The sequence below is a fragment of the Myotis nattereri genome (genome assembly GCF_964212035.1).
Source record: "Myotis nattereri genome assembly, chromosome: 7".
In the NCBI taxonomy this organism is placed as follows: domain Eukaryota; kingdom Metazoa; phylum Chordata; class Mammalia; order Chiroptera; family Vespertilionidae; genus Myotis; species Myotis nattereri.
In genome coordinates, this window is record NC_138082.1 from 53,616,223 (window position 1) to 53,630,443 (window position 14,221).

Sequence of the window (14,221 nt, forward strand, 5' to 3'; positions counted from 1 at the left end):
TTTATTTTAATTTCTATTTAAAATTAAATTATGCCATAACCGGTATGGCTCAGTGGATAGAGCGTCGGCCTGCGGACTGAAAGGGCCCAGGTTCGATTCCGGTCAAGGGCATGTACCTGGGTTGCGGGCACTTCCCCAGTAGGAGATGTGCGGGAGGCAGCTGATTGATGTTTCTAACTCTCTATCTCGCTCCCTTCCTCTCTGTAAAAAATCAATAAAATATATTAAAAAAATAAAAAATAAAATAAAATTAAATTAAATTACACTTTGCCCAGGCCAGTGTGGCTCAGTTGGCTGAGCATAGTCCTGTGCACAGAAAGGTCACATGCCAGCTTTCGGGTTCGATCACAGCCAGGGTATGTATGGGAGGCAATCAACTTATGTTTCATTTGATGTTTCTTTCTCCCTCTCCCTGCCTCTCTCTCTCTAAAAAATAAAATAAAATAAAAAAATAAGAACATATATATTTTTTAAATTACACTTTGAGCTTTCAGAAAAGGTATAATATTATGGTAGTGACATGACCTGTGGAAATTTTTAGAAAAAATAATTTGAGTCAAACAGAGGATACACTTGGAAGATCTCACCAGACTGAGAAAAATGCTTTGGAGATTGGCAGTTTGCAGCTTCTTTTATGCATTTGAATTAAGGGGTGGGGAAGGGGGAGCCAGGCAGGCTTGTGATTGGATTACAGGATAGTTAACAAGATTATATGCTCTCTTGAGGGTGGTTTTGCTCCTGAGAGGTCTAAAAGGAGACATTTCAAAGGTGTGTTACCTACATGCACTAAAATAAACAGGGCTTGCTTAAGGCAAAAAATGGACCTTTTACTAAAGACATTATAGGCTTGAAGCACCATAACCGGCCCAGTTAGGAATTTATGATCAGATCACCCCGTGAGGTTGCTTTCCATAAGACCTCTTTTTCATTCACAATGGTATTAAATGCTTTCAACAGACATTTAAAATTGTCTTCCCATTAAGATTCATTGCATTGAGTAGAATGTCTAAATGTACCAAGATCTAGAAATAAGTATTCTCCCCTTCTTCCTTCCTTCCTTTCTTCCAGGGATCACTACTTGTGTGACGTGACATGGGCAACCAAAGAAAGGATTTCTTTGCAGTGGCTCCGGAGGATTCAGAACTATTCAATAATAGATATTTGTGACTATAATGAGTCCACTCCCAAATGGAATTGCTTAGTGGTAAGGTTGATGGGATGTTCTGCTTCTAAAGCTACATGTTATCAGCAAAGGGCTGTGTGAAAACTGGGAGAGAGGGAATGTTTGGGCATCAGGAAGTAAAGTTTGAGTTTCTGTTCTTTCCAACTCTTTGTCTGACCCTGAGGCAGTAAGTAAGTATTGACTAACTTTTAGATACTGTAACGGGATATCTGGCGGTGCTTCTATTTCACCTTCGCTCACGGGTCATGCTGTTTTGGTTATGGATATTGCCACTTGGGAAGGTTGGTGATTGGAAACCCAGAAGATAGAATTTGATGTCAAAATTCAAAAGTACCAGAGGCCAGGTTCTGCGCAGTCAATGAAGTGTGTTTCAAAAGAGAAAATACATGGGATGGGGAATGACGGGCTGAATGAATATATATATATATATATATATATATATATATATATATATATATATGAAACAAAACAAATATCAAGAGGCTACAGATTTATACCATACCATGACTATCTTTAAGCAGTAAACAGTTTTAGAATTTAAATATAGAACTACCAGTCTGAGGGTGGCAACAATGAAGCAAATGAGAGTGTTGATCCAACCTTGAGGTGCCAGGTAAGCAGAGGGCGGGGCGGGGGGGGGGGATTTGTCCATCCAGGAGACCACAGGGTACAGCCAGGCTGGTGCAGCAGGATTAAAGCCCCTTTGGGAGCCAGTTCCCCAGGGAGAGTAAAGCCTGGTGGAGGTTTGCTGGCGTAAGTCAGCGACACCTCTACAAACTGCTTTTCTGGTAATGGGCCTGCACACCATCCCTTACTGTTCCCATCCTGGTTGGGAAAAGGACAGAGTCTCACCTCAGAAAGTTTAGGCACCCAGTATCTTGATTCATTCATTCGTTTCTTTATGCAACAAACACTATTATTTTCCCAGCTCTGTGCTAAGCACTGGATATTTTTTTAAAATAAAAAAATAATTAGACCGTATGCCTTTCCGCCAAATATTTATGTTCCAGTAAGGAATACCATTACTATTAGAAAAATCAATAGTAATAGTTACCATTTCTTGAACACTCACAGTAGCCACACACTGTGGAGACTGAGGCTCAGTAAGGTTAGGGAGCTGGTTAAGGTCACACAATAACCTGAATGCAAAGTGTAAAACCTAAGTTTTTTGCTTCCCGCCAATTAAACTATCCAATATCAGAGTATTATGCCCTAGAAGGGCATAAGCAAGGCTCAAAGAATGTAGAGAAAAGGAATAAGATCAACTTGACTGAGGGCAGACACAGTGGGATGGGATATGAAGTGGGAGAGACCTGGATCCTTCTGGAATAAATTGCCATATGCTGGGCAGGTAAAGGAATAAAGGCCCTATGAGTAGAAGCTGTGCAGTGTAAATAGGTTGGAGCATGCAAGATTGCGGGGGGGGGGGGGGGGGGGCGAGGTACATAGGCCTAGGTTTGGGAGAGAAGGACAATGGGGAGAACTGAAGTTGGAGATCCAGAATAAGGCTCAGGTGCCATTCTGAGAACTTTGGACATATCTTAAAGACATGAGAGCTATTTTAAATAGGAAAGGATGATGGTGAGATAGAGCTACCTGTTGCCAAATGAAGTAGGCTGGGGGTTGAACAGGTGGAGAGCTGTCTGGTAGGAGAGAAGAAGAGCAGGGTCTCCACCCAGGAGATCAGGGCAATGCACCAAGGCACACCTGAGGCCATAAACTAGAGCAGTAGTGGTGGACAAGGACAAGCAAAGTCAAAGAACTAGATGGCAGGGGCTGAGGGAGTGACTCACCACAGAAGAGTAGGAGTCTAGAGTGATTCCACATCTATGGCTTGGGTGAATCAGCCACTAACTAGGACAAGCATGTCAAACTCGCAGCCCGCGGGCTGCATGCCTCATTTATTTGGCCCATGGTAGCCTTTGAGTGTGAAATGCTTGAACTAGGAGAAGAATGAAGGAGTAAGAACAAGCTGGTGGGGATGGAGGGAAGATAATGAGGTTATCCCAGTTCTTTACATGTTGAACTGAAATGCCAGTAGAGCTTCAGGGCATCAGGTGGGTATGGACCCAGGACAGAGCTCTAGGTAAGAGAGGTAAGTTATATCCGATATAATAAAGAGGTAATATGCAAATTAACCCTCACACCCTCACAAGATGGCTGCCTATGACCAGGCCGGCAGGGGGGTCAGTGAGGGATGACCAAATGACTGAACAGCAGGCTGCGTAGGGCAACCAGACTTGTGGGGGGGGCCATGAGGGGCAACCAAGCCAACAGGGGGTGCAGTTGGGGGCAACCAGGCCAGCAGAGGGGGCAGTTAGGGGTGACCAGGCCAGCAGAGAGATGCAGTTGGGGGCAACCAGGCTGGCAGGTGGGGCAGTTGGGACAATTAGGCTGGCAGGGGGGGCAGTGAGGGACAACTAGGCTGGTGGGGGGGGGGCAGATGGGGGCTACCAGGCAGGCAGGCAGGCAGGTGAGCGATTAGGAGCCAGCAGTCCAGGATTGTGAGAGGGATGTCTGACTGCCGGTTTAGGTCCGGGATCTGGCCTAAACTGGCAGTCGGACATCCCCCGATGGGTCCGGGATTGGAGAAGGTACAGGCTGGGCTGAGGGGATCCTGCCCCGTGCACAAATTTCATGCACTGGGCCTCTAGTAATTATATAATATATAAAAAATACTAACACAGATACAAATATATGAATGGAGAATGTTTTTAATTATTTTATTATAAATGCAATTTTATTTATATTACCACAAATTAGGACTAAAGAATTGAATTCCTATCTCACTTATTTTTAAAACACTGTCTTTGTCTTTTTCCCTCCTAGTCACGGCAACATATTGAAGCGAGTACTACTGGCTGGGTTGGAAGAGTAAGTGTTTAAGAGTTATGGGTTTTTCTGTTGTATGGCTCAGATACTCAGAGCTATTTAATATGTAGATATACCAAACAAGGGCCCTAGGTTACTTGCTAATAGTAAAGATATGTGTTTACCTGTTTCTCAAAATATTTACATGCTCCCTGCAGAGACATCTTTTTATAGACAAGGATAACATACTCAGTTGAAAAAAGTAAGGGGACAAATGGAAAAATCAATGAAGAACATGCACTTGATCTTAGCCAAAAGGCAGAAAAGCAATAATGATGAGCAGACAAAACAAGACACATACTCTAGGCCCGTGGTCGGCAAACGGTGGCTCACGAGCCACATGAGGCTCTTTGGCCCCTTGAGTGTGGCCACGAAGTTTCAGTCGCACTGTACGTGCGCGCCCACACGTGGTATTTTGTGGAAGAGCCACACTCAAGGGGCCGCAGTTTGCCGACCACTGCTCTAGGCAAATGGTAGCTCCCGGTGTGTGAAAAGCAATCACTCACTGCAGCTAAGATGCTGAATGTGCTCACTGACCTCCTGTTTGAAGTTATGTGCTTCGGAGACAAAAAACATGGTTTGCATCCATGGCCTGCACAAGTGTGGAAGGAGATGTGACCACTGTACATCAGCAGAAATTCAGTGGCATGCACGTCACACCCCCATGCAGCTCTCTCTGGAGCACGTTATACTCATGTGGATTGACACTTGGATAGGCCCCAGATGCAGAGCTTTACCTAAGAAAGCGCAGTGACCCTCGGAGACTTCTCGGGCTTCTAACTCCCATCGCAATGCGTAGTAGGCCTTGGGCAGAATCACCAACCATGCTGCTGTAAGCCATGGAATGAAGCAAGTGGATAAAGGAACTCCAGCCATCGTGGCACCTCATGTGAAAGATGGAGCCTGAATCTCACCTAGCTTTTATGACCGCTTCTGTTAAGCCCTCTTTAAGAGAGAAACAAGGTGACACAAAGCATGCCAAGCTTTCACAGCTCGTTGGGTATGGATGTGGGGCCCCCTGGTTCAGGAGCACGGCCCCTTCCAGCTGGGCTGGGAGCTCGATAGCATTCACACGTCCTTTCTCTTCAGGCATTGATTGGGCAGAGGAGAGAGGTTTGCCAACATGAAAAGTGGTTTCCTCCATGGCAAGAGACATGCTACACTTCCTCACGACTCTCTGGAAAAAAATATGTTTTTTCCTCTCTGTATTTAACCAGACAGATGCCACTTTTCACACATTTCTACTAGGCACAACTCCATCCAGGGGAAACAGGGAAATGTATTAAAAAGATAAGGCTGTGAACACAGGTCTAGAGAGGGGAATGTGTTTCAGAGCTCTGTAATGAGAACAGTGTACTGCACGCCTCAGCTTGCTCCATAAATGAATTCGCTTTGAATCACTAAAGAGAACCGGAGAGCATTTTTCTTCATTTCCAAAATGGGAGCTGATGAGAAAGGAAACATCAAGGGTGAAGGGAACCAACAATTTCAAAAGGCCATCTCCTACCTGCTCTCAAATGTAGTAAGGAAACTGAAGTTGTGAAGCGACATATTCCTTTCAGGCTGGGGTAGATACTCTTTCTGCTTAAACAACATTATGTTCTGAGAACTATCTTTATTGCACTGTAAAAAAAATGGAAATTTTGTTCTATATTTCCATACAACTGTTTTTTTGTAAACTGTTGATCGTATTCAGCAAAATGAAGAGGCTTATAATAAAAATGATAACTATATGAATGTTTCTGTACTGAAATACACGACACATTTCTTATGGTATCTAGTCCAGAAATGGTTAAAGGCTTTCTAAGTCTGACTTTTCATAAGGAAATCTGTGTAAAAGACAGTCAACAATAATATTAGTCTGCTTCAAGAAAGCGCATTTGTGACACTGAGGAAGTTTACTACTTGCAACTGCAAGGCGAATGCTAATTTTTGCACATCTATAGCCAGAAGTCAGCATTAGCCCTCAAAGAGAGATGTCCAAGAATAACAGTAACTGCTTGCTATGCATTGCGTATCCTATGTAAGCTTCCTTATGGGCATGCTCTCATTTGCTCCTCACAAAAGAATTCTCTAGGACTTAGATCTTTTTGTCTGCATTTTCTAGAAGGAGAATTTTCTTTCAAGACAAAATTGGTTTCATTTGGCAAGTAAATGAAGGCTGGGTTTCAAGCATAGGTGTTGTAATTTCTAAAACTAAAGCTGGGACTGAGATGAGATGACTGTGCTTTAACATGCTTTTTGTTTTCTATTATTTTCTAGTTTAAGCCTGCAGAACCTCATTTTACCTCTGATGGGAATAGCTTCTACAAGATCATGAGCAATAGTGAGGGCTACAAACACATTTGTCTTTTCCAAATTGATAAGCCAGTAAGTATTCTTACACAATTCATTTCAGGTTGGTTTTATTTATTTATTTATTTTTTTGAATCTGACTTGAAGTGGAAGGCATTCGATGAATGTGTACAAATAATCAAACTAACTCCAAGTTCTCGGTGCATCAAAGTAAGGTGGATGGGGTGGGAGACCCAAGAAAAAGACCTGAGATGATCTGAATTCCTAATAGAAATGATTTAATTCTCTCCTTAACCTCAGTTAGAAAGAGAGTCTAATCAACCTCTTTTTTAAAAAAAATCCCAATCAGGATTGCACATTTATTACAAAAGGAGCCTGGGAAGTCATCGGGATAGAAGCCCTTACCAACGATTACCTGTGAGTATTCTAGGAGGTAAATGTACTCGTCGTAATCACACCCTCTTTGCCCAGAAATAGGAAAAAAATATCATACAAATAAAGAGTAGTCTGTTTGGAATGAGTTCAGATTTTTTTTTTCTTTTTAACATACGGAGCCTTAATGATTTTCACATATGCTCAGCAGATTTGATACCCTGCCACCAAGCAGCTCTACCTCTTGCTCTTACCTGCTTTACACTAGAAGAGCTGTAGCCTCTTTTTCTTAACCACCTTGGAATACTGAACTAGTATTCAGGGGCATTTCATTAAATTCCAACTGGCACTGACATTTTGGTAGGCTTGGAGCAGCTATTTTAACTGCCCATGTCTCGGCCTTACTCTGGAAAATGGAAAGCTTTGCAGAGGTTGTCGGCTACCATGAATTGGTGGGGAAGGGAGTGTTCATTTTCATTAGAATCTCGGGCACAGTTGTAATTCTTCATTGGTCTCCCCATGGAAGAAGGTGGCCACTGCCCAAAGCAGTTTTCAAAGGTTCTCTTCAGATGGGGCTGCTGCCATCTAGGAGTGGGTTATAAACCAGAAAATACGGGAAACAGTATAGATAAATGGGGTCTCAACTTCAAGTTCATTGTCCAATTACATTTTTTCCTAGAAAATACTTCTTTTGAGATTTTCCTTGCCACTTTAGTTAGGGGAGCAATCCTGGCATTCAGATATTTCAGTCTGTTAAATAAAAAGAATATCCTATTTAGAGATGATGGCAAAAAATGGCTTCTGGGGGCCAGGGGCAGGGGAAAATTGTAAAAGAAGGGCAAGTACTAATGTATGAGCACTAATGCTTGGTGTTGAGTTAAATACGATGTACTTGACTTTTCTTAAAAACATAATTAATAAACACTTCATTTATTTTCTTCCCAGATACTACATCAGTAATGAATATAAAGGAATGCCAGGAGGAAGAAATCTTTATAAGTAAGAATTCTGTCAAATTGATCTGAGTCTTTTAAGCTGGTGAACACTTTCTTGATTCTTTGGGGGGGGGGAGGAAAAGCTTATCCTAATTAATATATTAAACTGCAGTTATTCTCAAATGCTTTTATTTCTTTATAAATCAATCTGCAGGTCAACAAAAGAGAATGACTTTATTAGATGTTTTGTGATATTTCCAAACATTGGGAGGTTTGAGGTTATTATGAATCAGTGCATAGTTTTGATTTTTAAAAGTTTCCGAGGATTGCTTTGGCATTCTGATATCTTGGAATAGGGCATTATTCAATTCCTCTCTTTCTTTACCCTTTAATCAAACACTTAATTTCTGCCATTGGTTTTACAGAATCCAACTTAATAACTACGCAAACGTGACATGTCTGAGTTGTGAGCTGGATCCAGAAAGGTGTCAGTACTATTCGGCATCATTTAGTAAAGGGGCGAAGTACTATCAGCTGAGATGTTCAGGTAAGTGTGACCTGACCTCTGGGAGGTAGATTAGCAGCAGTGGGTACCCACAATGTCCATCTGAAGTAGCTCCCTCCATCCCTCTGCTTGTGAGCTCCCCTCCCTCCACACTTCCCCAGCTGATGGCCCCTCCTCTCTCTGGACAACCTTCTTACTACCTCCTGGCTCAGCATTTCCATCCGTGAAGTCTCTCTTTCTATGTCCAGTTTAGGAAACATTCTTTCTTCCCTGCTCAGTTCTCTCCTTTTGAATCTGAGGAGTTCTTGAAATCATATAAGTCCTCTTCACTCACATCTAAGTGGTGAGTTAATCACCTTTCCTTCCCCTTCTAACCAAGAGGCTTGTTTTATTCTGAAAACAGTCACACCCCAGAGCTCTTGTGTAACATAGCACTCCATCCTTAGATATAAACACTAGAGGCCCAGTGCACTAGATTCGTGCACTGGCGCAGAGGGTCTCTCAGCCGGGTCTGCGCCCTCTCGCAGTCTGGGATGCCTGGAGGATGTCCCCTGGGGGCATTGGGCCTAAGCCAGCAGTCAGACATCCCTCTCACAGTCCAGGGCTCTCCCAGTCCGGGACCCCTCACTCCTTACCGCCCGCCTGCAATGGAGGCAGGAGAGGCTCCTGCCACTGTGGCTGCATGAGCCCGGCTTCTGGCTGAGGGGTGCTCCCCCTGTGGGAGTGCACTGACCACCAGTGGGCAGCTCCTGTGTTGAGTGTCTTCCCCCTGGTGGTCAGTGCGTGTCATAGTAACCAGTCGTTCTGCCATTCGGTCAATTTGCACATTAGGGTTTTATTATATAAGATACTGTGAATGGTTTATTATTTTTTGCACTTTCCCTTTTAAATGAGAAAATGTATGTGGATGGTGCCCATTACCCCACTTGCTCACTGCCCTATCTTCTGTTGCTATTGTTATTATTGTGTGTGTGTGTTTTTTATTATAAATGAAGAAACCTGGACAAGGAGAGGTAATGTGATGTCCACAGGTCACACAGCTAATAAAGGCACAACAGGGTTAAAACACAGGCCCCTGTCTCCCAAGTCCTCCCTGTAATACTGTGCTAAATTACATCTCAAAATGACAGAATCTGGATATTCTGGAAACTGTTCCTAACCAAAATAGGTCTTCAAACCAGTTATCCGAATCTTTCTTTACTAGCATAGTTGCTTCATTATCATAGTTTTCTTTATGGCTCTTTACTATGGCTGTTTCGCACTGTGTTAAAAGTTTTAGCTTCATGATCAAGTTTGATCCTTGAGAAAACTCTTTAATGTAGATAATATTATCCTCATTTTATATGAGGAAACTGAAGCATCGATATGTTGTCCTAAGTCACACTGCAGGTAAGACAGGATTCAAACCCAGGTCTGTATACCAGGTAATGCTTTCACTGTGGTCCTGATCAAGGAAAAAATTAATATTATCCAAATGCAGAAAATTAAATAGCTCACAAAATAGCTTTTCTATACATTACCTTCCACTCTGCAACTCCCACAGTTGGGATAAATAGTGAAGATATGGGAGGGTGAGAAAAACACTTTTGCATGCCAGGAAGGAACTGCTTATCCAAGTCAGGCACTGTGCAGATGTGCCGCGAGGCTGAGGACTCCTCCGTGGGCAGCGGGAGGGAAATCCGCCCTCCCCTAGGGGAGGCTGGCTCCACAGCTCCACTCAGAGGGGCAGCGGGCCTGAGGACTTGTGTGGTCCTTCGGGATTGTGGATTTAGGGCAGAGAATCCTAGCAGCTCTCCAACGGCTTAGTGCACAAATGAGGAAATTGGGCACCAGAATGATAACGTGCCGGAGGCACCAGCAGGGCCAGAAGTTCATTTCCTGCTTCTTTCCCCTGAGCCCTGTGCCTTTCTGGTAATATTTCTCACACTCACACTCAAGTTGCACTGATTTTAAGGAAGGGAAAACAGCTAACACTTATTAAGTCCCTTATCCACTATGATATGTATTCCATCAAAGTTAAATGGTATCAAAATTCTATCAACGTTAAATGGTAATAAATGCCTTTTTTGAAAAATATGTATTTAGAAAAAAAAAAGAATACTATGCTAAAATGTATTAAAATATATTTTTTCCCTGATTATGTTAACAGGCCCGCAAATCCCCCGCTATAGTTTGCATAGCAGCAGCAATGATAAAGGTATTCTCTTTTATTTCATCATTCTTTTGCTTCTTAGAAAAGTGTATGTAAACAGGACCGATGTGTACTTAATGTAGTGGGATTTTCTTTGGCTTTAGAGTGTCTTAACAGTTACACTGAACACACGGTTTATAACCTGATGCATGCATAGTCCCATCAGTGAATTGTCCACTTGTGCTTTATTGCTTTGCACAATGCAAATGCTTCACATTGTAATGAATTTCCGGTAATCTCGACTATTTGTTTAGAACTGAGACTCCTGGAAAACAATACAGCTTTGTATGAGACACTGCAGAACATCCAGATGCCAAGTAAAACACTGGACTTCTTTCATTTGAATGGGACGAGTAAGTTAAATAAAAATACAAATAAATACAATCACTTGATCTGAAAATATGCATTTCAGAGTGTATATAAATGGAATTGAAGGTTGTCTCCCCATGAAATGTTGTCACAAGAACTACTAGTTTTACGTTCTTTTGTCTTAAAATACAGCATCACTCATCTCAATAGTAACTCTTTTCTCCTAATAAGTCTTAATTGTGTGTTTAACTTAATGATACCTTCATGTACTTTCTCTTAACCCAAAGTGACAAAAAATATCTAAGATGGTTGTATAAAAAAATTAAGGTTTGCTATACAATGTTGAAACTCTGTCTCAGGAGAGAAATTCTGAATTTTTCCTAACCCTCTAGTCCCAAGAAAGAGTTACTCTAGTCCTTGGCCTGGTTGCTTGATCATGGATTATATTAAGGGATCACTAAGAACAACAAGTAGGAAATCTTATAATTTGTTCATTTCTGTTTGCTTGCTTGTTTTTTTTCTAAGGGCTGACAATTCATAAAGAGGGAGAAATCCATCAGGATTTATTTTAGATTTATTTTTTAAATTTAATTTTATTGTTGACAGTATTAGATTTATTTTTTTTAAATATAGGACAATAATAGAAAAAAACTCACCTCATCTAATTTTAAATGGCAGGAAGAGCCCTGGGAAGTGTAGGGCACCTCTGAAGAACAGCCTAGAGCAGTGCTATTCAAACTGAATGTGCAAAAGAGTCACCTTGGACCTTGATAATATGCACATTCCTATTAGGGTGGGCCCAGGATTCTGAGTTTGTAATAAGTTTCCAAGCATTGCCAGAGCTGCTCCCCCTGTACCAGGCTTATCTGGCAAGGGCTTACCCCCTTAGTGTTTGGGAGAACTAGCTGGACTTCCAGGTACAGAGGCATTGAATACCAAAATGTGAAGTTCTATTTCAGTTGGTAAACAGTGGGGAGCTCCAGAAGGTTTTAGGGCCAGGGAAACCACAGGACTGGATAGATAACCTGATAGAAAGTGAAGGATGGTGTTGCCAGAGGGGGAGGCTCCAGCTGGGGCATGATTATACCATTCAAACTCCAGGAAAGAAAGGCCTAGGGAGAGTCTGGGAGGAGGGAGCAAAGGGAGGTAGGACTAGGGATTAGAAGGAACACCCACTCCCCAAAGAATAGACTGCGCATCTTCAAAGGGGGGAACTAAAACACTTCTAATCAACTAGTGCTAATTCAAACAAAAGAGAGATCCAATGGTGGGTTTGGCATATTCATTAGAAACATTATGATCAACTAACTCATAGATCAAAATGTAATAAACACTGACATTTCTGATCTTATAAATACATTTGATCAAAAGACATAAAATAATCAGTAACATACAAATGGGAGAAGTCTATATAAAGACTTCACTCCTAAATCTTACTTTTTTCAACAATTAAAATAATTGTCACAAAAAAACCAAAAAGATAAATCTAAGGAAGAAGCAGCTCCAGACAGGGAAATTTTTCCCTACAGGTTAGTCCAATCTCCTGAAGCTGGAGGCAATCTTATTAAAATATGGAACAACTCATTTTTTTCTCTCTTTTTGATTTATTAGTCTAGCTCATCAACCTGAATTTGGGAGCAAAGGAAACCAATTCATTATTTAGGGACACATTTTATTGAACTGATGTTAAATCAAGCACAGAGAATTAAACAGGCCTGGGAAAGATCGTATAGAAAGTACCCAACAGTCTGCTCTATGTAAGCCTGATTTCATGCTGTGAAGCATACAGCTGAGAATGGGAGCTCGGCTTCGTGGCCTGGGATGGCAATAAGAATTACACAAATGTTATTAGATAAGAGCTTTAAAATAGAATTGGGGCCAACTAAAAATCCTAAACATCTTCAAGGAAATTCAAGAAGAGGAAAACATTTTGCAGGCAAACTTAGAACATAAGCCATAAACAAACTAGATAAGTAGATCAAAATGCCAAAGAACAGAATCACAAAAACAAAGCATTAGCAATTCTAAAATGCACTTTTATCTTACAAGGCGCCAATGTATTTAATAGTAATTAGTAGATACATTAGAAACAATTTTATTGATTTAATCTGAACTAGTATTTTAACCTGATAGAGAATGATTTTATTTCTTAAAAGCATTCTGAATGCAAGTAGTTCACTTCTTTTTCCTATTCTAATTTAACACATTTTTAAACTCTAGATATGACTTATTACTAACAGTTAAGGAACCAAAATCATGTGCTAATCATTGTTCTTAATTCACTAATTAATCTTTCTGTTTGTTTAGAATTTTGGTATCAGATGATCTTGCCTCCTCATTTTGATAAATCCAAGAAATATCCTCTACTAATAGATGTGTAAGTATGTATTCAAGAGGAGGGAACTAAAAATTCAGAAATTAACTATTGTACTTTTTTATGCTCAGTGTAGCTTGCTGAAAAACTAAAGCAAAACACATCCTTTCTCTCTTCCTGGATCACTGTGCAGCAATTTTACTATTTCCTTCTATTTTGTAATCACAGACCCAAGCATGTATTTTCTACCTTCTTTTTAATGGAGAAGGGAGACACCCTTCTTTCATCATAATAGCATATGGAGTTTGTTTTTATTTGTTTCCCTGAACTCCAAGAGAATTCCAAAGGAATTCTCAAGTCCCCATTTTTATCCTTTCATTGTGGACATTTTAATGAGAAAGATGGTATTAACAGCTTTTACAGTTTCCTTACCCACAAACTTGGCCACAACATTTCCCATGATTGCCTTTGTTTTAATAGGACATCAGGTTTTTCTTTAGTTCCTGAAATATCACTGCCTGGTATTTTCCATTCCTCTTTTTGGTGAAAAGAACATATGTGATATAAGAAAGTAGTCATTATAATCCAAACTTCTTCAAATCTTAAAGAAAGTTCTGAAATCACAAGTCTTTGAGCAATAACTGTGAACTCATGTGAATTCTAAATATGGCAGCTTTGTGAAACATCTTTGATAATTATTAGGAATACATTTAACTTTCATCCTTCTAAAATTGCTCTGACTTCACCCACAATGCCACAATGCCAGTCTTCCTGTTCTAGCTTGACTCATTTCCTTTATTCAAAACAAAACAGAACAGAACAAAACAAAACAACAAATGGGTTGGGTGCCTTGTGTGTGCCAGGTGACTTGCCTTCTTTGGTTCACACAGCAAACCCATGTGGTGAGTTCTGTTGGGCCCATTATGCAGAAGAGAAAAACTGAAGCTCAAACTCAGGAACACCACATTTCTGTTGTTACCAGCAAAAGAAGGAAGGGTACACATTTAGCATCAGATACAGCCATGTTCCATTGTATTTACAGTTCTGTGTAAACAAAACATATAAGCTGAAGGAAAGAGGTATTTTAAGTTTCCAGATGTTTAAATTAAAAGCAATGAGGAAGCGATGGGGAGCCTCTTTTGATTAACAAGGGGAAAAGAGAGGGCTTGGAGAGAAATTTGCATACAGCTGTGTATTGGGTAAGATGTAGCTTATAAAGATCGCAGATTCAAGGGAGTTAAACTTG

The 14,221-nt window shown here is 40.9% G+C and overlaps 1 protein-coding gene across 1 annotated transcript in view; it reads left to right on the plus strand.

Annotated features, from left to right (window-relative positions):
- Positions 1-14,221, plus strand: part of DPP4 (dipeptidyl peptidase 4) — a gene marked incomplete at its 5' end in the record, with an annotated part of 86,172 nt that overhangs the window by 50,995 nt on the left and 20,956 nt on the right. The window contains 9 exons of the mRNA XM_081095210.1: positions 1,069-1,204; positions 4,013-4,057; positions 6,317-6,424; positions 6,699-6,766; positions 7,667-7,720; positions 8,082-8,203; positions 10,311-10,358; positions 10,607-10,705; positions 12,969-13,038. Coding sequence (XP_080951336.1) covers positions 1,069-1,204; positions 4,013-4,057; positions 6,317-6,424; positions 6,699-6,766; positions 7,667-7,720; positions 8,082-8,203; positions 10,311-10,358; positions 10,607-10,705; positions 12,969-13,038 — 750 coding nt within the window. The remainder of the gene's footprint in view (positions 1-1,068; positions 1,205-4,012; positions 4,058-6,316; positions 6,425-6,698; positions 6,767-7,666; positions 7,721-8,081; positions 8,204-10,310; positions 10,359-10,606; positions 10,706-12,968; positions 13,039-14,221) is intronic.